General features: G+C 51.6%; 1 protein-coding gene across 1 annotated transcript in view; it reads left to right on the top strand.

Moving 5' to 3' along the window:
• Positions 1–18,801, top strand: part of itpr2 (inositol 1,4,5-trisphosphate receptor, type 2) — a 53,725-nt gene that overhangs the window by 21,026 nt on the left and 13,898 nt on the right. Inside the window, 19 exon segments of the mRNA XM_067235411.1 lie at positions 187–387; positions 896–1,147; positions 1,285–1,387; positions 1,390–1,409; positions 1,513–1,645; positions 1,816–1,935; positions 2,313–2,494; positions 3,116–3,258; positions 3,348–3,456; positions 11,378–11,483; positions 12,023–12,210; positions 12,526–12,709; positions 13,156–13,409; positions 14,813–15,013; positions 15,163–15,273; positions 15,439–15,534; positions 15,637–15,744; positions 16,380–16,496; positions 18,367–18,559. Of these exon segments, the coding sequence (XP_067091512.1) occupies positions 187–387; positions 896–1,147; positions 1,285–1,387; positions 1,390–1,409; positions 1,513–1,645; positions 1,816–1,935; positions 2,313–2,494; positions 3,116–3,258; positions 3,348–3,456; positions 11,378–11,483; positions 12,023–12,210; positions 12,526–12,709; positions 13,156–13,409; positions 14,813–15,013; positions 15,163–15,273; positions 15,439–15,534; positions 15,637–15,744; positions 16,380–16,496; positions 18,367–18,559 (2,821 nt within the window).

Raw genomic sequence — 18,801 nt, 5'->3', positions numbered from 1 at the left:
CTGTCTCTCTCTCGCTCTCTTTCTCTCTCTGTCTCTCTCTGTCTCTCTCTCGCTCTCTGTCTCTCTCTCGCTCTCTTTCTCTCTCTGTCTCTCTCTCTCGCTCTTTTTCTCTCTCTCACTCTTTTTCTCTCTCTGTCTCTCTCTCACTCTCCATTCTTTCATTCTGTCTGTCTTCCTTCATTCCAGCTGTTGGAAGCAGAAACCATGCGTCACATCTTCATGAACAACTACTACCTCTGCAATGAGATCAGCGACCGGGTGGTCCACCACTTCGTCCACTGCATCGAGACCCACGGGCGGCACGTCCAGTACCTGCGCTTCCTGCAGACCATTGTCAAGGCGGACGGGAAGTACGTCAAGAAGTGTCAGGACAAGGTCATGACGGAGGTAAGGCAGGACGGGATCGCTCTCTCGCTGTACGTGTGACCGTGTGTGTGACCGTGTGTGTGTGACTGTGTGTGTGACTGTGTGTGTGACTGTGTGTGTGACCGTGTGTGTGACCGTGTGTGTGACCGTGTGTGTGTGACCGTGTGTGTGTGACCGTGTGTGTGTGACCGTGTGTGTGCGACCGTGTGTGTGCGACCGTGTGTGTGCGACCGTGTGACTGTGTGTGTGTGACTGTGTGTGTGTGACCGTGTGTGTGTGACCGTGTGTGTGCGACCGTGTGTGTGTGACCGTGTGTGTGATTGTGACTGTGTGTGTGACCGTGTGCCTGTGACCGTGTGTGTGACCGTGTGTGTGACCGTGTGTGTGACCGTGTGTGTGACCGTGTGTGTGTGTGACTGTGTGTGTGTGACTGTGTGTGTGTGACCGTGTGCCTGTGACCATGTGTGTGACCGTGTGTGTGCAACCGTGTGTGACTGTGTGTGTGTGACCGTGTGTGTGTCGCCCCCAGCTGGTGAACGGCGGCGAGGACGTCCTGGTGTTCTACAACGACCGCTCGTCCTTCCCGGCGCTGCTCCAGATGATGTGCTCTGAGCGCGAGCGAACGGACGAGGGCGGGGCCTTGGCCTACCACAACCAGCTGGTGGAGCTCCTGGCCGCCTGCACCGAGGGCAAGAACGTCTACACCGAGCTCAAGTGCAACTCACTGCTTCCCCTCGACGACATCGTCAAGGTGGTCACTCACGACAACTGCATTCCAGAGGTAACGGCTGAGTGAGGGTGTTTCCATGGTGACGCATGGTGGGGGAGGGGTTTTGTGCGATGTACGTTGTGGTGTGGAGGAACACGAGGAACATTTCAGGGCCGTCGATCAAAGGGCTGTGTTGTTCTTGGCTGCAGGTGAAGACGGCCTACGTGAACTTTGTGAACCACTGCTACGTGGACACGGAGGTGGAGATGAAGGAGATCTACACCAGCAAGCACATCTGGAAGCTGTTTGAGAACTCCTGGTTGACATGGCCAGGGTAGGACCACAAGCTTGGTGTATGTCTTCTCTCCATCACACCTGACAGAGACTCGTCCTTCATTGTTCTTCCTCTTCCTCCTCCTGTTTGTTGGCCGTCCCAGGTGTGCAACACCACCACGGACCGTAACCATGCCGACAAAGCCCTGGAAAAGTATGTGACGGAGACGGTGATGGCCATCGTCAAGGGCTTCTTCAGCTCCCAGTTCTCCGTCAACAACTCCAACCTGCAGGTAGGCTTGCTTCCATCCACCCGGACAGTCCTTGGTGGCCTGCCTGCCTTGGCACAGCGTCCCAGAAGGGCAGTGAGGAATAGTAAGGTCCATATTTCCTCACCTCCTCTTGCTCCTCTTCTCCCTTTTGTCTTTGACTTCCGCTGTCCTCCCCTCCTCTCCTCCGGGCGTCAGACCACCAGCCCATCTTCATCCAGCTGCTGCAGTCATCCTTCAGGCTCTATAACTGCTCCTGGATCGAGTCCTCCCCCAAGAGCAACATTGAGACGTGCATCAAAACCCTGGCAGACGTGGGTGAGCCCTCCGCCCCACCAGAACCACCGATACCACCGAACCTCAACTCCCACACTTACAGCCTTGTTCCAACGCAGTAAAACCAATTTGATATTTCAACCCAGGGACAAGTACAAAGAGAAAAGTTTGAAGTGATGGAGGTGTATTTGATTTGACTCATTACTGACAATTATGGAATTGATCTGTTACTGTTATGGCGGGTGCAACATATCTAGTACACACAAGGTTAGTTTGTTAGCGATAAGTATTAAAAGACCCAGGGTCTGGAATGTTCTCAGACGCTTTTCTGCGGTGGGAAAAGCCGCTTCAAATACCATCGGTTGGACGTGGGGTGTCTAACAGATGAGTGTTTGCGTCTGTCGCCCCCTGGTGTCCAGCCAAGGCCCGGGCCATCGCCATCCCCGTGGACCTGGACAGCCAGGTGAACACGCTGTCCCTGAAGGCTCACACCAACATGGTGCAGCGGGCTGCCAAGGACTGGAGGACCTCTGCTCGCACTCGCCAACGCAAGGAGCCACTGGGGGTGCCCGACTACAAGAGCATCATCGAGAAGCTGCAGGTGAACACACACACACACACACACCGTTCCCCGGGGGTATGGGGATGTGTTAATAGTGGTGTGTTGATCTTCTCCAGGGTGTGTGTTAATAGTGGTGTGTTGATCTTCTCCAGGGCGTGTGTTAATAGTGGTGTGTTGATCTTCTCCATGGTGTGTGTTAATAGTGGTGTGTTGATCTTCTCCAGGGTGTGTGTTAATAGTGGTGTGTTGATCTTCTCCATGGTGTGTGTTAATAGTGGTGTGTTGATCTTCTCCAGGGTGTGTGTTAATATGGTGTGTTGATCTTCTCCATGGTGTGTGTTAATATTAATAGTGGTGTGTTGATCTTCTCCAGGGTGTGTGTTAATAGTGTGTGTTGATCTTCTCCAGGGTGTGTGTTAATAGTGGTGTGTTGATCTTCTCCAGGGTGTGTGTTAATAGTGGTGTGTTGATCTTCTCCAGGGTGTGTGTTAATAGTGGTGTGTTGATCTTCTCCAGGGTGTGTGTTAATAGTGGTGTGTTGATCTTCTCCAGGGTGTGTGTTAATAGTGGTGTGTTGATCTTCTCCAGGGTGTGTGTTAATAGTGGTGTGTTGATCTTCTCCAGGGCGTGTGTTAATAGTGGTGTGTTGATCTTCTCCAGGGTGTGGTAGCTTGTCTGGAGGAACAGTTCAGCCCGCGGGTCCAGGCGGAGTCCTCGGTTCTGGTGGATGTTCTACACAGTCCTGAGCTGCTGTTCCCCGAGGCCTCGCGCATCCGCTGTCAGAGCGGGGCCTTCATGTCCAAGTGAGTCTGGCTCCTGCTTCCTGTGTCCTGGCAGTGACCTCACATCCCCTGAGTGACGTTTGTGCCCTCCTCCGGACCCCGCCCCGCAGGTTAATCAGACACACCCAGAAGCTGATGGACAAGGAAGAGAAGCTAAGCATTAAGATCTTGAAGACTCTCCGCGAGATGCTGGACAAGAAGGAGGCCTTCGAGGAACCAGTGAGTACTCCCAGTGAGGGTGGGGGGGGGGGGGGGGGGGGGGATATGGTGTGTGTTGGTGTGTGTGGAAAAAGGCAAGAGGCCATGGTCCAAATCCACAGTCATGGATTGGAGTCTTTGCAGTTTCTCTGGTCTCTTAGCAGTCTCACCTCCTCCACCTCTCTCCTTCTGGTGTCTCCCCTCCTCCACCTCTCTCCTTCTGGTGCCTCCCGTCCCTGTGTGGTGTCTCCCCCCTGCTCTCTCATCTCCGTTTCTCTGCCCCTCTCTTTCTTCTCTCCTCTCTTCTCCTCTCCCCTGCAGTCCCTTTCTCTGTTACCCTCTTCCACGTTCTCTGTATTCTCACTCTCCTCCCTCCTCTCCTCCGTCCTCCGCGGCTCCTCTCCTCCCCTATCCTCTCCTCCCCATGCGCTTCTCCGCTCCTCGCCAGTCCTCCCCTCCTCTCCTCTATTCTCCTCTCTAGTCCTCTCCTCTGTTCTCCTCTCTCTGTGGGCTCCCGTCCCAGACTCTCCCTCATCAGTATGCTGACGGCTTCTCGTCCGGCACTGCTGTTACATAAGGCCCAGAGGCACCCGAGGACATGCTCACACCGTCAGCGAAGACGAGAGGGGGGGGGGGGGGGGGGGGGGGGGGGGGGGAGGCGGGGAGGGGGGAGGCGGGGAGGAGGGGGGGGGAACAAACAATTCTCTACCGCAGTGAGCGGGGGGCACGAGCGTCTCTCGCTCTCTCTCTTTCTCTCAGCCTGGGGCTTGTTGAGCAGAGCATAGGGGGGAGGGAGGGTGGTGTTGAGGCGGAGGGTAGGGTGGAGGAGAGGGAGCCGGGCTGCAGAGCAGGCAGCCATTGCTCCAGCTAGAAGGTGACGTGAACGATCTGGAAGTTCTGATTTTGTGCCCGACTGTTCCCTTCCTTTAATTTAATATGACATGTTGTGATAGCATATCGTTATCATATGTATGTATAAATATATATATATCTATACATACATACATATAGGTTTGCAAGTGTGTACGTGTTTGGGTGCAGTCCACCTGGACTGATGAGTGTGTAGGTGGATGAGTTCCTGCTGTAGGTGGATGAGTGTGCGGTTTGGGTACTTTTGTGCAAGTGTGTGCACTACAGCATGTTTGTGGCCTTAGTGTCATATCCCTGTTGACCAGAGTGTGGCGCTGCAGCCTCACACCATTAGAGAGAGGGGGGGGGAGGGAGACAGAGAAATTATAAAAAGAGAGCAAGAGAATATAGAGGGGGAAACCAAGAGAAAGTGAAAAGGGAGAGAGAGAGAGAGAGAGAGAGAGAGGGAGGGAGGAGAGAGAGAGAGAGAGAGAGAGAGAGAGAGAGAGAGAGAGAGAGAGAGAGAGGGAGGAGAGAGAGAGACAGCGGGCTTGGTAGCTCCCCTGGGGCAGTGTGAGTGGGAGGAGGAGAGGAGGGAGGGAGGGAGGGAGGGAGGGGGGAGGGAGGGAGTCAGCCATGTGAGGAGCCATGTGAGCGGCTTGGGGGCGTGGGATTGGCTGGCAGCAGCGTCTGCTCAGTCCATGAGGAGCCGGGGCAGGGGGTGCGCTTACGTAACAGTCTGCAGTGTCTGAGACAGCAGCACGCGGACTGTCACGTTCTCCCTCCCCCCCTTCTCTCGCTAACCCCCCCCCCCTCTCTCTCTCTCTTTCTCTCTCTCTCTCTCTCTCTCTCTCTGTCTCTCTTTCTCTCTCACTCTCTTTCTCTCTCTCTCACCCACTGCCTCTTTCTCTCTCATTGCCTCACTATCTTTTGTCTCTCTCTCTCGTGCACACTCTTTGTTCTGTTACTCTCCTTCCATTTCAACACTGCTTGTCTGCTTGTCTGCCTGTCTGTCTGTCTGCCTTTGCTCTCTCCTTGCTCTTTCTCCCTCTCTGCTCTCTTACTGTATCTCATCCTTCGCGCTCTGGGTCGTGGCAGGGGCACCGATGGGGGAGAAAAAGAGAGAGAGAGACAGAGGAGAGTCAGAGTGGAGAGTGAGGGCACCTGCAGAAGTTTTTCTGTTGGTCTGCAGTGCCTGTTGTGATCAGCAGAGTGTTGTAAGCATGTGAGTCTGGACCCAGCCCCCCCCACCCCCCCACCCCCCTCTGGCACCCCCAGAACAGGAGCTCTCCTCGTCCATGGGAGCAGTGTGCCATAGACAAAGCCGGTTGGTCAACCGTGCTCACCTGAGGAAAAGCTTCATCACAGCATGTTTACAGACGGTCTTCTCACGTTCCTCTCTGTGTGTGTGTGTGTGTGTGTGTGTGTACACGTAAGCGTTTGTTGACCAGAGAGAAGGTGTTACGTAATATTTGTCTCTCTCTCTCTCTGGCCAACTGTCACACCCGTGGCCTTTGGAAAAGCAGCTTTGCAGATTACTTGACTCGTTGCTAAGCTATCAAACACACACACACACACACATGCATGCTCTCTCACACACATGCATAGTACACACCCACACACTTGCTCACATATGCAAAAAAAATACACACACACACACACACACACGTGCACTCACAGAAGATTGCACACACATGTTGTGACACAGACAGACATCCGTTGGCGGTGCAAGCTGTCAGTGTGTGCGCTCCTGGTGTGTGTAGGTGTGGCTCCCCTCCGTCCCCTGCTGAGAGCAGAGGATCACGCCCTCTTATCATGAACATCCGAAACAGATGGATTGACAACTAGGTTTTCTTTGACTAGGAATTTGCTCTGTTCGGAGGACGCATCTAACTATAAAGGCAGGAATCTCTGTCTGTGGCGCAACAGGCTTAAGAATCGGGGCACCGTATGAAATAGAAATTTGCCAGGTGTACTGATCAGGACCCAAGTTTGTTCTGTGTCGTCTCTGAAGCAGTTTAGAAATAAAGCCAAAATACATATGCGTGTTTACCGCCATGTTGAGCTGCACTAAGCGATGGAGACATGAATGTCTCAAGCTGCCAACAGGCGCTGCCAACTGCGCTAGCGGCGCGGCCAAAGGGCAGTGCACAATAACAGGCAAGTGCAAAAGTCCTAAATACAGTGACCACAAACTCAGCCTATCATACTGCTCGGTCACATGCAACAAGCAGCCACATAACCAGTCCGAGAGGGATGTCGAGCGGTCATCTCGACATCCCTCTCGCCCCCTCACTATCTCTCGTTTTCCCTCAGCTGTTTGTGTGATTTGGTCTCCATGGTGACAGAATGGCCCCTAGTCCTACATCCTGTTTACGCCTGGACTTCAGAGGGCATAGGTTGGAATATGGTGGAGAATCGGTTGGTAGCAGACACTACCATCACTACCCCCCCCCCCCCCCCCCCCCCCCAGGACCAGTACGGGACCAGTAGATGTACTTCTATGTAGCAGGTTAGGGATAGTAGGGTTAGGGTTAGTAGGGTTAGGGTTAGTAGGGTTAGGGTTAGTAGGGTTAGGGTTAGTAGGGTCTCCCTTCTCTCCCAGTGACCACACAGGGTTAGGGTTAGTAGGGTCTCCCTTCTCTCCCAGTGACCACACAGGGTTAGGGTTAGTAGGGTCTCCCTTCTCTCCCAGTGACCACACAGGGTTAGGGTTAGTAGGGTCTCCCTTCTCTCCCAGTGACCACACAGGGGTGGGTTAGTAGGGTCTCCCTTCTCTCCCAGTGACCACACAGGGGTGGGGTTAGTAGGGTCTCCCTTCTCTCCCAGTGACCACACAGGGGTGGGTTGCTGTGGTTGTCGCTGCCAGGACGGCTGTCATCAGATGACCAGGGCCTGACAGAAAGGACGTTTTGATGAAGCAAAATAACATTTGACCAGGATGGGGATCAGAAACGGTGTCTCGTGTCTGAAAAGTCCTAGTCATGTTTTCCTGTTTATCAACCTTAGTCAGGCTGTGTGTGTGTGTGTTCGCCCTTACAGCTAATCACGTTAGCCAATCACATGCACTGCTTCCGGGTTCCCTCGCCAGGATGGGGGCCCGCCGCTGAAGGTTCGTCTGTGCGCTCGTGTTGTTTACCTGCTGTTTTCCTCCACATCACCAACCTCACCAATTGCTCTCACATGCACGTCTAATTTGTTTTGCTGATGCATTTGTTTTGCAAGGGGTCAGATGTGTGTGTGTGTGTGTGTGTGTGCCTTTTAATGTGTGCTGCCAGGGTGGATGTTTACCAGAATAATGTACAACATCTGTCTGCTGTGTCTGCTATATCTGCAAAAAAGACAGACACACAGGCAGGCAGGCATACAGGCAGACAGGCAGACAGGCAGAAATACATATAGGCAGGCAGGCAGGCAGACAGACAGGCAGGCAGAAATACATATAGGCAGACAGGCAGACAGACAGACAGACAGACACCATAACAGATAATGATCAGAGAAGGTGTAAAGATGTGGGTGATACAAATCCAAGTTCACCCAAATATGTGACCGTATATGCAAATAGTAATTGCCCCAGGTGAGGTCCTTATTGGCCCACGGACCAATCCCCTGTGTGGCAGGCCTAAGAGAAAGAGCAGCAGCACAAAGGCCACACCTCTCTCCGATGTTGTGTAACTCTCCCTCTGCTGCTGGGGTGGCACGTTGCCACGGTGTTGCCGCGGCGTTACCACGGCATTGCTATAGCGCTCGTGCCCAGACAGCTGCTCAAATCAATTTAGCTGCTCCTATGTCATCACCTTCTCTCTGTTCCTCTAAACGTCTTTCTCCTCTCCTCCTAACTCCTCCTTCACTGCTCCCATCTGCTCTTCCCAACCCCTCCCTCTGCTCCTCATTCAACTTTCACAAATTCATGTTTCCTGGTATATGGCCTTCATGGTCACCTTTGGCTTGCTGGCTGGCTGGCTGCCTGACTATTCTGGCTGTCTGTCTGCGTGGCTAGTCTCGCTTGCTGCCTGGCTGGCTGCCTGACTGATTCCCCTCCAGACCAGATCCTGGTCATCTGGCCTGGCTGCTCTCAGTCATGTGACCCTCTTAACAAGCACAGAAGAGCCTCGCCTGATTTTGTACACGTCTCGCTCCCACACCCATGCCAGAAGTGCAGCTCTCTGTGGACTGGCTGGCGGTGGATGGGGGGGAGGGGGGGGAGAGGGGGGGTGTCAGCAAGGGGAATCAGGGATGTGGTGGGGGTAGTATCGCTCGTCTCCACCTTGGACACTGGAGCCGCAGTGTGGCGTGCCGACGCACATCTTAAAAGCCCACCGCTGTCTGGTCACCGTGCTGGATGGGGGATCTTACCCATCCTCTTCCTCGCACTCCCCCCCTTTCCTCTCTCTTTCTCTCGCTCTTGCTCTCGCTCTCTCTGTTCTCTCTGCTCTCTCTTGCTCTCTCTCTCGCTCTCTCCTGCTCTCTCTCTCGCTCTCTCCTCGCACCCTCTCTGCTCTCTCTCTCCTCTCTCCTCGCACCCTCTCTGCTCTCTCTCTCGCTCTCTCCTCGCACCCTCTCTGCTCTCTCTCTCCTCTCTCCTCTCTGCTCTCTCTCTGTCCTCACGTCACCTGACTAGAGATGTTCTGCTCCACGCAGCAGCAGCAGCAGCAGACAGACGAGGCAGGCTGGCACGAAGCTCCCTCCTTTCCACCACCCCTGCAGAGTAGGCCTGCGCAGTGAAGCATCCTGGGGGAAGAGGGGGGGGGGGGCACTGAGGTTTGGGAGCTGTTCCTCTCAGCTGAGTAATAAGAGCAGTTATCTCATTAGATCTCCCCACCTGCAGTCCATGAAGGCTGTGTGTGTGTGTGTGTGTGTGTGTGTGTGTGTGTGTGTGTGTGTGTGTGTGTGTGTGTGTGTGTGTGTGTGTGTGTGTGTGTGTGTGTGTGTGTGTGTGTGTGTGTGTGTGTGTGTGTGTGTGTGTGTGTGTGTGTGTGTGTGTGTGTGTGTGTGTGTGTGTGTGTGTGTGTGTGTGTGTGTGACGACTCATCCAGACAGCACAGGCAGACGGGTGTGTCCTGTGACTGCAGATGAGCTGGAGTGTTTACTGAGGCAGGAACAGCAGCAGCCCTACTCTCCTGTGGCCAGACAGGAAGAGCCCTTAGCTTAACCTCTCCCACACGCTCTGCTACTCTGCTCTCCCTGCCTTGCTTTATCTTTCTTCCTCTCTCTCTCTCGCTCTCTCTCTCTGCTCTGTCTCTCGCTCTCTCTCTCTCTCTCGCTCTCTCTCTCTCTCTCTCTCTCTCTCTCTTTGTTCTCTCTCTCTGCTCTGCTCTCTCTCTCTCTCTCTCTCTCTCTCTCTCTCTCTCTCTCTCTCTCGCTGCTCTCTTTGTTTTGCCCGTTTATGACCTCTGTCCTGCCCTATCCAAGTGACCGAAGTCCGTCATGGGGTGGTTTCTATGGAGACCAGGTTACCCCCTTCGCCCCCTCCTTCTATCTGTGTGCTCAGGGCTTTTGGTGCATACAGGTCTCTCACCTGCCAGGCGAATGCAACCGTCACACACACACACACACACTCTGATTACGCAATCAGAGGAGAGCTGACCTCAGTCAGTCTTCTCTCCAGACAGGTGAGCCTACGTGGGAGGGGGGGAGGGAGGGGGGGGGATCTCCACAGAGAGAAACAGACAGAGAGAAACAGACAGAGAGAAACAGACAGAGAGAAACAGACAGAGAGAAACAGACAGAGAGAAACAGACAGAGAGAGACAGACAGAGAGAGACAGACAGAGAGAGAGAAACAGACAGAGAGAAACAGACAGAGAGAGACAGACAGAGAGAGAGAAACAGACAGAGAGAAACAGACAGAGAGAAACAGACAGAGAGAGACAGACAGAGAGAGACTCGTTCAGCTCTGCTCCCTTGCATGCCGTCCCTCCTGTTTTCCCTGCCACCCACCACCAGGTGTTATGTAACTAGTCACACGCTCTCCCCCTCTCACAGTGAGTGTGTGTGTGTGTGTGTGTGTGTGTGTGTGAGCATGTATAATTGCTTGGTGTGGGGGTGGGGGTGGGGAGGGGTGTGTTTGCCTTTTTCTGCTCGTATGTGCGAGCATGTGTGTGTATGTTAGCCTGACTGTGTGTGCGTGTGTATGTTAGCCTGACTGTGTGTGTGTGTGTGTGTGTGTTAGCCTGACTGTGTGTGCGTGTGTATGTTGGCCTGACTGTGTGTGCGTGTGTATGTTAGCCTGACTGTGTGTGTGTGTGTGTGTGTGTATGTTGGCCTGACTGTGTGTGTGTGCGTATGTTAGCCTGACTGTGTGTGCGTGCGTATGTTAGCCTGACTGTGTGTGCGTGTGTATGTTAGCCTGACTGTGTGTGCGTGTTAGCCTGACTGTGTGTGCGTGTGTATGTTAGCCTGACTGTGTGTGCATGTGTATTTTATCCTGACTGTGTGTGCGTGTTAGCCTGACTGTGTGTGTGTGCGTATGTTAGCCTGACTGTGTGTGCGTGCGTATGTTGGCCTGACTGTGTGTGCGTGTGTATGTTGGCCGTGGTCTCTGGTTGATGTGGCTGACCTGGCTGCCATTAGGGCAGGAAGCACAGGAGGGGATAAATGCAGAGCAAGTTTTGATATGGTGGACACTTCTTGTACGTGCGTGCATTTCCCAGTTTCACCGCTTTCTGCATGTATGTATGTGTCATTTCTGTGAGACCATTAGACCATTCTTACCTTTACATTTAGTCATTTAGCAGACGCTCTTATCCAGAGCGACTTACAGTAAGTACAGGGACATTCTCCCCTAGGCAAGTAGGGTGAAGTGCCTTGCCCAAGGACACAACGTCATTTTTGCCTTGCCCAAGAACACAACGTCATTTTTCACAGCCGGGAATCGAACCAGCAACCTTCTGATTAATAGCCCGACTCCCTAACCGCTCAGCCACCTGACCCCCTGACCCTTCTTCTTCAAATAAGCTGTGAATAAGTGCCCTTTAGGTTCTCTGTAGGAGAAGGGCCAAGGATGGGCCGGGGAGGGCTGCTGGGAGGAGGTAAAGCCTATTGAGACCGGCCCAGGGTCCTTCGGCTGACTGTTCTCTTTTTGTGTTCTACAGGGGAACGTTCTGAGGAAAGTTCTGCTCACACGCTACTTCGGCAGTCAGAAGGATCACCCCAAGACTGAGTTTGGGGGCGGGGCCAGCACTGGGGCATCTTGTGGAGGTACCCAACACAGTAGAACCCAACACAGTAGTACACAACACAGTAGAACCTGACACAGGAGAACCCCAGGGAGCAGAACCGAACCCAATCCAGAAAAACACAACACCGTAGAACTCTTAAGAGACCACAGATTTATTTTTTATTTTTTTAGATCTTCAAGGCGAGAGGTTGGCTAAAGCATTGTTCTGGCCAAACAATAGTTGTGGATTCGGTTCCAACACATCCCACATTGTATTGGCTTGCTGCATAATAACTTATGCAAAATGATTCCGTCATGAAACTAAACACGTAGAAAAGTTGCACGACAAAAGGCTAAACAAACATCGGTACAACCTTGAGATGATGTTGGCAGTGCATTCGACATTGAAATGAGAGTAAAAACAAAGAATCAGTACCTTTGGCCTCCAGGACAGACACACAGCATGTCACAGTAGATAGAAGCAAACCATCAGCGGTGTAAACCAGCGGGTGTGAAGGGCGTGTCGGAACGCCGCAGGAGGCGGAGTTGTGGTCACGGTTCTCCTGGGTCTCTCCTCCAGCAGGCTCCTTGTCGCAGACCCCGGTCAAGCCCTCTGCCAGCGTGGTGGAGATCCAGTGTCTGCTGGACAGCGTCGGGGCCACGGAGCTGGTCATCGACCTCATCGTCAGCACCAAGAGCCTGCGGGTGTTTGAGGAAAGCATCCGCCTGGGCATCGCCTTGCTGAAGGGTGGAAACACGCAGATCCAGGTGTGTGTGTGTGTGTGTGTCCACACATGGATTTGCCATTCACTTACAATACACACATGCCTGTGTATGTGCTAAAGCATGCCCTCTCTCTCACTCACTCTCTCACTCACTCACTCACTCACTCACACACTCACTCACACACTCTCACTCACTCACACACTCTCACTCACTCTCTCTCTCACTCACTCACTCACTCACTCACTCACTCACTCACTCACTCACTCACTCTCTCACTCACACACTCACACACTCACTCACTCACTCACTCACTCACTCACACACAGTTAATCAAGACGTTCTACCTGCCCTCTCCAGAACTCCTTCTACAGCCAGCTGTACAAGCAGCCCAAGTCGGAGCGCTTCTTCAAGGTGTTCTTCGAGTACATGGACTTGGCCCAGCAGGAGATCCGAGCCACCGTGTCCGTCAACATGTTTGAGCTCACCTGCAGGAAGAGGGACGAAGACGGAGACACCAGCACGCTCCGAGTCAAGAAGACTGGTGAGGGAGGGGGGAGGGAGGGAGGGAGGAGGGAGGAGGGGAGGGAGGGGGAGGGGGAGAGAGGGAGAGCAGGGTGAGAGAGATGGGCTTTTAGATGCTTGGCGTGGGTACTCTTAACAAGGGGAGTGACTCAACTAACTTTGTCTGTGGTCTCCCTGGGGCTTCCATGACTTGGGACTGGGAGTGTGTGACGTGTTTATCTGCTGTTGTTGTTGTTTTTGTTCCTATTTGGACCTCATGCTTGCCCTCACATGTCCAGGACAGCATGTGAGGGGCCCCATCACAAGTGTATCAAAGCAACATTGTGTCATATCCCCCCTCTTCCTCACACATAGACTAGTTGGAATGCATTGCCCCAGGAACCTCATGGCCAATGATATAGTAGATCAAGTAATTGAAACGGTGGCGGTGGTATTTAACAGGTATCTGTTCACCCCCCCACTCAGACAGGGAGTCAGGGCTTCACATGAGGGAGGAGATGAGGGGTCAGCTGAGGGAGGCGTCCTCTGCCACCTCCAAGGCCTTCTGCGCCTTCCGGAAGGAGCTGGACCCAGACCCGGACGGGCCCGTGCCGGCCATCGAGGGCCCCGGGGTGGAGGAGGCCGCGGATGAGACCCAGATGAGCCCAGCCATCACCATCATGAAGCCCATCCTGCGCTACCTGCAGCTGCTCTGTGAGAATCACAACAGACACCTGCAGGTACTGTCTGTCTGCCTGTCTGTCTCTGTAACTGTCAGTCTTCTTGCCTGTCTGTCTCTGTAACTGTCAGTCTTCTTGCCTGTCTGTCTCTGTAACTGTCAGTCTTCTTGCCTGTCTGTCTCTGTAACTGTCAGTCTTCTTGCCTGTCTGTCTCTGTAACTGTCAGTCTTCTTGCCTGTCTGTCTCTGTAACTGTCAGTCTTCTTGCCTGTCTGTCTCTGTAACTGTCAGTCTTCTTGCCTGTCTGTCTCTGTAACTGTCAGTCTTCTTGCCTGTCTGTCTCTGTAACTGTCAGTCTTCTTGCCTGTCTGTTTCTGTAACTGTCAGTCTTCTTGCCTGTCTGTCTCTGTAACTGTCAGTCTTCTTGCCTGTCTGTCTCTGTAACTGTCAGTCTTCTTGCCTGTCTGTCTCTGTAACTGTCAGTCTTCTTGCCTGTCTGTCTCTGTAACTGTCAGTCTTCTTGCCTGTCTGTCTCTGTAACTGTCAGTCTTCTTGCCTGTCTGTCTCTGTAACTGTCAGTCTTCTTGCCTGTCTCTCTCTGTAACTGTCAGTCTTCTTGCCTGTCTGTTTCTTTAACTGTCAGTCTTCTTGCCTGTCTGTTTCTTTAACTGTCAGTCTTCTTGCCTGTCTGTTTCTTTAACTGTCAGTCTTCTTGCCTGTCTGTTTCTTTAACTGTCAGTCTTCTTGCCTGTCTGTTTCTTTAACTGTCAGTCTTCTTGCCTGTCTGTTTCTTTAACTGTCAGTCTTCTTGCCTGTCTGTCTCTGTAACTGTCAGTCTTCTTGCCTGTCTGTCTCTGTAACTGTCAGTCTTCTTGCCTGTCTGTCTCTGTAACTGTCAGTCTTCTTGCCTGTCTGTCTCTGTAACTGTCAGTCTTCTTGCCTGTCTGTCTCTGTAACTGTCAGTCTTCTTGCCTGTCTGTCTCTGTAACTGTCAGTCTTCTTGCCTGTCTGTCTCTGTAACTGTCAGTCTTCTTGCCTGTCTGTCTCTGTAACTGTCAGTCTTCTTGCCTGTCTGTCTCTGTAACTGTCAGTCTTCTTGCCTGTCTGTGTCTTTAACTGTCAGTCTTCTTGCCTGTCTGTCTCTGTAACTGTCAGTCTTCTTGCCTGTCTGTTTCTGTAACTGTCAGTCTTCTTGCCTGTCTGTCTCTCTGACTGTCTGCATGTCTCCATGTCGGTCTCCCTGTCTATCTCCCTGTATCTGTCTCTCTCTCTTCCAGCCTGTCTCACTGCTTGTCTCCCAGTCTGGCTCTCTGCCACCTCGCTTGTCTGGCTGGCTTTCCCCCTGTCTGCATGGCTGTCTGTCAGTCTGCCTTACAGAGAAGCGTTCCCTTTCTGCTTGAAGCCAGCAGCTCCACCACACCAGCTCACCACTTCCCCCTTCTGTCCTCCTTCCCTCCCCTCCAGAACTTTCTCCGGGACCAGCAAAACAAGACCATCTACAACCTGGTGTGTAAGACTCTGCAGTTCCTGGACTGCATCTGTGGCAGCACCACTGGAGGCCTGGGGCTCCTGGGCCTGTACATCAACGAGGTCAACGTGGACCTGGTCCGCCAGACCTTGGAGACCCTCACCGAGTACTGTCAAGGGCCCTGCCATGAGAACCAGGTACTGTGTGTGTGTGTGTGTGTATCCATGGTGTGAAGACGTAGTGTAATTCTAGGTAGGCACATGTCAGCCACAGGGCAATGTAAAGCACACATTAGATGACCCTTGACCTCTGACCCCCTGACCCCTGCTCCTCTTCACCTCTTCAGTCCTGTATAGCCAAACACGAGTCCAACGGCATTGATATCATTATCGCTCTGATCGTCAACTCCATTAACCCTCTGGAAACACACCGCCTCGACCTGGTCATGGGGCTCAAGGTTCGGCTGCTTCTCATCACACACACACACACGCACGCTCACACCAAAAAGGTTTCTTAGGGACGACTGTACGAAGGTGACATTGAGGTCCACAGATGAGTAGTGTGGGGTAGCACTCAGCTGCCGAGGGTTGACTGGGGATGTCATGTTCCGGTACTCCCCCAGAACAACGCCTCCAAGCTCCTGTTGGCCATCATGGAGAGCCGCCACGACAGTGAGAACGCAGAGAAGATTCTGTTCAAGATGAGGCCCAATGAGCTGGTGAGTGACTGTCATCAAAGAGACCTGTACTGAACGTCCCGATGTACGAGTTCAAAGTGTGTGTGTGTGTGCGCGTTGATGGTGTGACCTTGTGCTCTCCAGGTGGATGTGATGAAGGAGGCCTACGCCCAGGGTCTGGAGGATGACTGTGCTGGAGACCTGATCAACCCCATAGACGTAGGACACAACATCTATATCCTAGCACACCAGGTGCGTGCGCGTGTGCGTGTTGTGGTCTTGGGTTAGTGTGTGCGTGTCTGTGTGTGCGTGTCTGTGTGTGCTTGACTGTGTGTGCTTGACTGTGTGTGCGGTCGCTCAGACACGGGCGCTCATCTGTGTGTCTGTCCATCCGCGTGTGTCTGTGTGTGTGTGTGTGTGTGTTTGATGTCAGACAGGGGATGTTGTTCTGTCTGTGGCAGAGAGATCTGGTGGGTTTTCACTTCTGCAGAAAAGGAAGGTGTCAGACACGGTATTTCTGTCTCCACCAACGCACTAGTTTCAACATGACTTCCAGTCAGGGACAGACTGACGCACACACACAACAAAGGTCATCAAGCTAAGTCAAACGGCTGTGGCCTCTAGACTCATCAAATATGGGTTTGACCCACCATGTCAAATCAAATCTCTGTAAATATAAAAAATACTACACATAACGTCATATTATTCATAGAATAATATAATGTTATGATATCTAATGGGAACATATGCTCTTCGAATTCCATAAATGGACGGTAAAGCTTTTGGGATCTTGGAAACGGATGCCTACTCTTTTCAGGCCATGCTAATCAGAGCGAACCCTTAACCCGCTCCTCAGATAGTTGACCCCATGTCCCTCTGCTCCCCAGCTTGCCCGCCACAGTAAGACCCTGCAGCAGAGTCTGAGGCCTGGATCTGGACCTGACACGGACCAGGAAGAGGAAGACGCCCTCTGTTACTATGCCAACCACACCGCCCAGATCGAGGTACTGTAGGCCTCGGTGGGCACCAACAAACTATAAAACGCGTGAATTGATCCGTTCGATTAAGTATGCAAACGCACACAAGAAGAAATGTCACCTTAAAATATTTAAAGTGTAAACTAAAAGTATACCGCAGCACGCATGGTTCCTTTAGGATTTATTATTTTCCATCACACCCTCGATCTATGAGAGATGTGACCTTCCCATGTGGACGTGACCTTCTAATTGGGTGTGCTCAAGCCTTCGGCGAGAGCACAACCTTTGTTCTCTCACATATATATTATTATTATTATTCTTTTTGCCCCCCTAAAACTCAGTCAATATTTGGCCTACATAGACAAAGTAGGTGTCAAAAGTTTCGTCTTGGTAGCGATTGAGTTGCTTCTATTGGAATTTACGTTCCGTTGCATGGTTTAGGCTCAAGTTAAGTTTTTGTGGCGAAAAGTGAAGCTAACGGTGGCTAATTTGCTAGCCACAGTCACTGACGTTACTAACGTCACTACGTCACTAACGTCACGAAAACACGCGTGACTACCTTTGGCAGAACATTCGTTTCGCATCTGTTAACTTGGGGGATAGCTAGGCTAACTATAGCTTTACTGCAAGGCAGCTGCAGAAACGCCACAAGCAAAGAGGCCAGGGTGATAACTATTTACTCATTTTACTTTGTGATATGACACACAATTGTGATGTGTAATGTACAATATAAGATGATATTATTAAGGAAGTACATCTACTTTCGGAAACAGTAGTCTACTATTTCACTGAAGTATTAGCATCATGACATTAGCCTGTGTTGCCCGGGCAACACATACTACAGTGGTCTATGATGTAGCGTTATCTGTTTTCAATCGTTAAAATAAACATTCCTCACATATACATTTTCGTTGTAGGATTTATTCTGACATTAGTAAACGATTTTTTGGTGAAATTACCATTACCTGTGGTTTCAAACCAGTGTACTGTAGCTCACTGCAACGCTGTAGCCTACGCGAGACACTACACAAACATCTACACAGCTGTTTAGTAAGTCAAACGGCTACAGAACATGTTCGGCACTCCCCTTACTTAAATCAAAAGTCTATCTAACTACTAACCTGAACTTCATTGCCACAGCCTAAACGTTGTCAATCTGTGTTCATGAAAATAATTAATTTCAGCCTAAACCGTACAACGGAACGTTAAATCCAATTCAACCAACGCAATCGCTATCAAGACGAATACAGCAGTAGTCTAGTACTGTACCGTAGTACTACAATTTACCGGGGCAGCTTCTCCACACAGGGCTATGTCGCATTTTGCGTTGTTACTGACAATGATCGCTACCAGTGAGCTTTTTATGAATGAGCGATTTTCCACTAAATAAATGTCAAGCTTATTTACGTTTTGGGGGGCATATTTTCAGTTAGCAGATGGTACTGTTTGAATCGCGATTCCATCTTCTACTGCCGGGTAATGTCGTAGAATAATCTTCAAAGGGGGTTCTTTATTAATGAATGAATGCAATGAGTAGGCTAAATGCCTGAAAATATCATGAGAAGGGAAAAACTTAAAATGACGTTTAAGTCATAGAGATTAGGTCAATTTTTACACCGGTCTGCCAAATTTATTCGTTTTGATTCAACGATGAGGCTGCCTCTTGCAGGGGAAATGAGAAGACATCTATTTCATTCTACACTTCACTCGTATTTTCAGTTGTAAATGAGCAGCAAAAAAAAAATGTCATTCAAAAACGGACCCCTGTGCAACCGACGCAAGCAAGCACACCCTACAATTTCCCCAGAAATTGTACCCTCTCTAGTTAAACATGCGACAGAAACATTAGAAAGGTCCTATTCAGCACATGGTGACATGCTCTGTGCCCCCACCCCAGATTGTGCGTCACGACCGCACTATGGAGCAGATTGTGTTCCCCGTCCCCAACATCTGTGAGTACCTGACGGAGGAGTCCAAGGTCCGCGTCTTCACCACCACCGAGAGGGACGACCAGGGCAGCAAAGTCAACGACTTCTTCCACCAGTTGGACGACCTCTACAACGAGATGGAGTGGCAGAGGAAGATCCGCAGTAAGACCACGGATCTTCTGCCACCTTCTTGCCTGCCACCGTCGTAGCACCGGAATAACGGCAGCCTCCAAGAGTGGATGTGTTGTTGCTAGCTGCTAGTCCGGTTACCCTTTTGATTCGGTCACTATTTTTGGAGTGTCCTTTCAGGCTTTCGCTCGTGTATTTGGTCATTGCTGTGCGGGCTTGTGTTGACACATTGTGTGTCGACCGTATATGTGAACAGTGTGTGTGCGTGTGTGTGT

This window comes from Osmerus mordax, chromosome 4 (genome assembly GCF_038355195.1).
Source record: "Osmerus mordax isolate fOsmMor3 chromosome 4, fOsmMor3.pri, whole genome shotgun sequence".
Lineage (NCBI taxonomy): Eukaryota > Metazoa > Chordata > Actinopteri > Osmeriformes > Osmeridae > Osmerus > Osmerus mordax.
The sequence above is the reverse complement of the archived record's forward strand: the minus strand, read 5'-3'. Positions and strand labels throughout refer to the sequence as shown.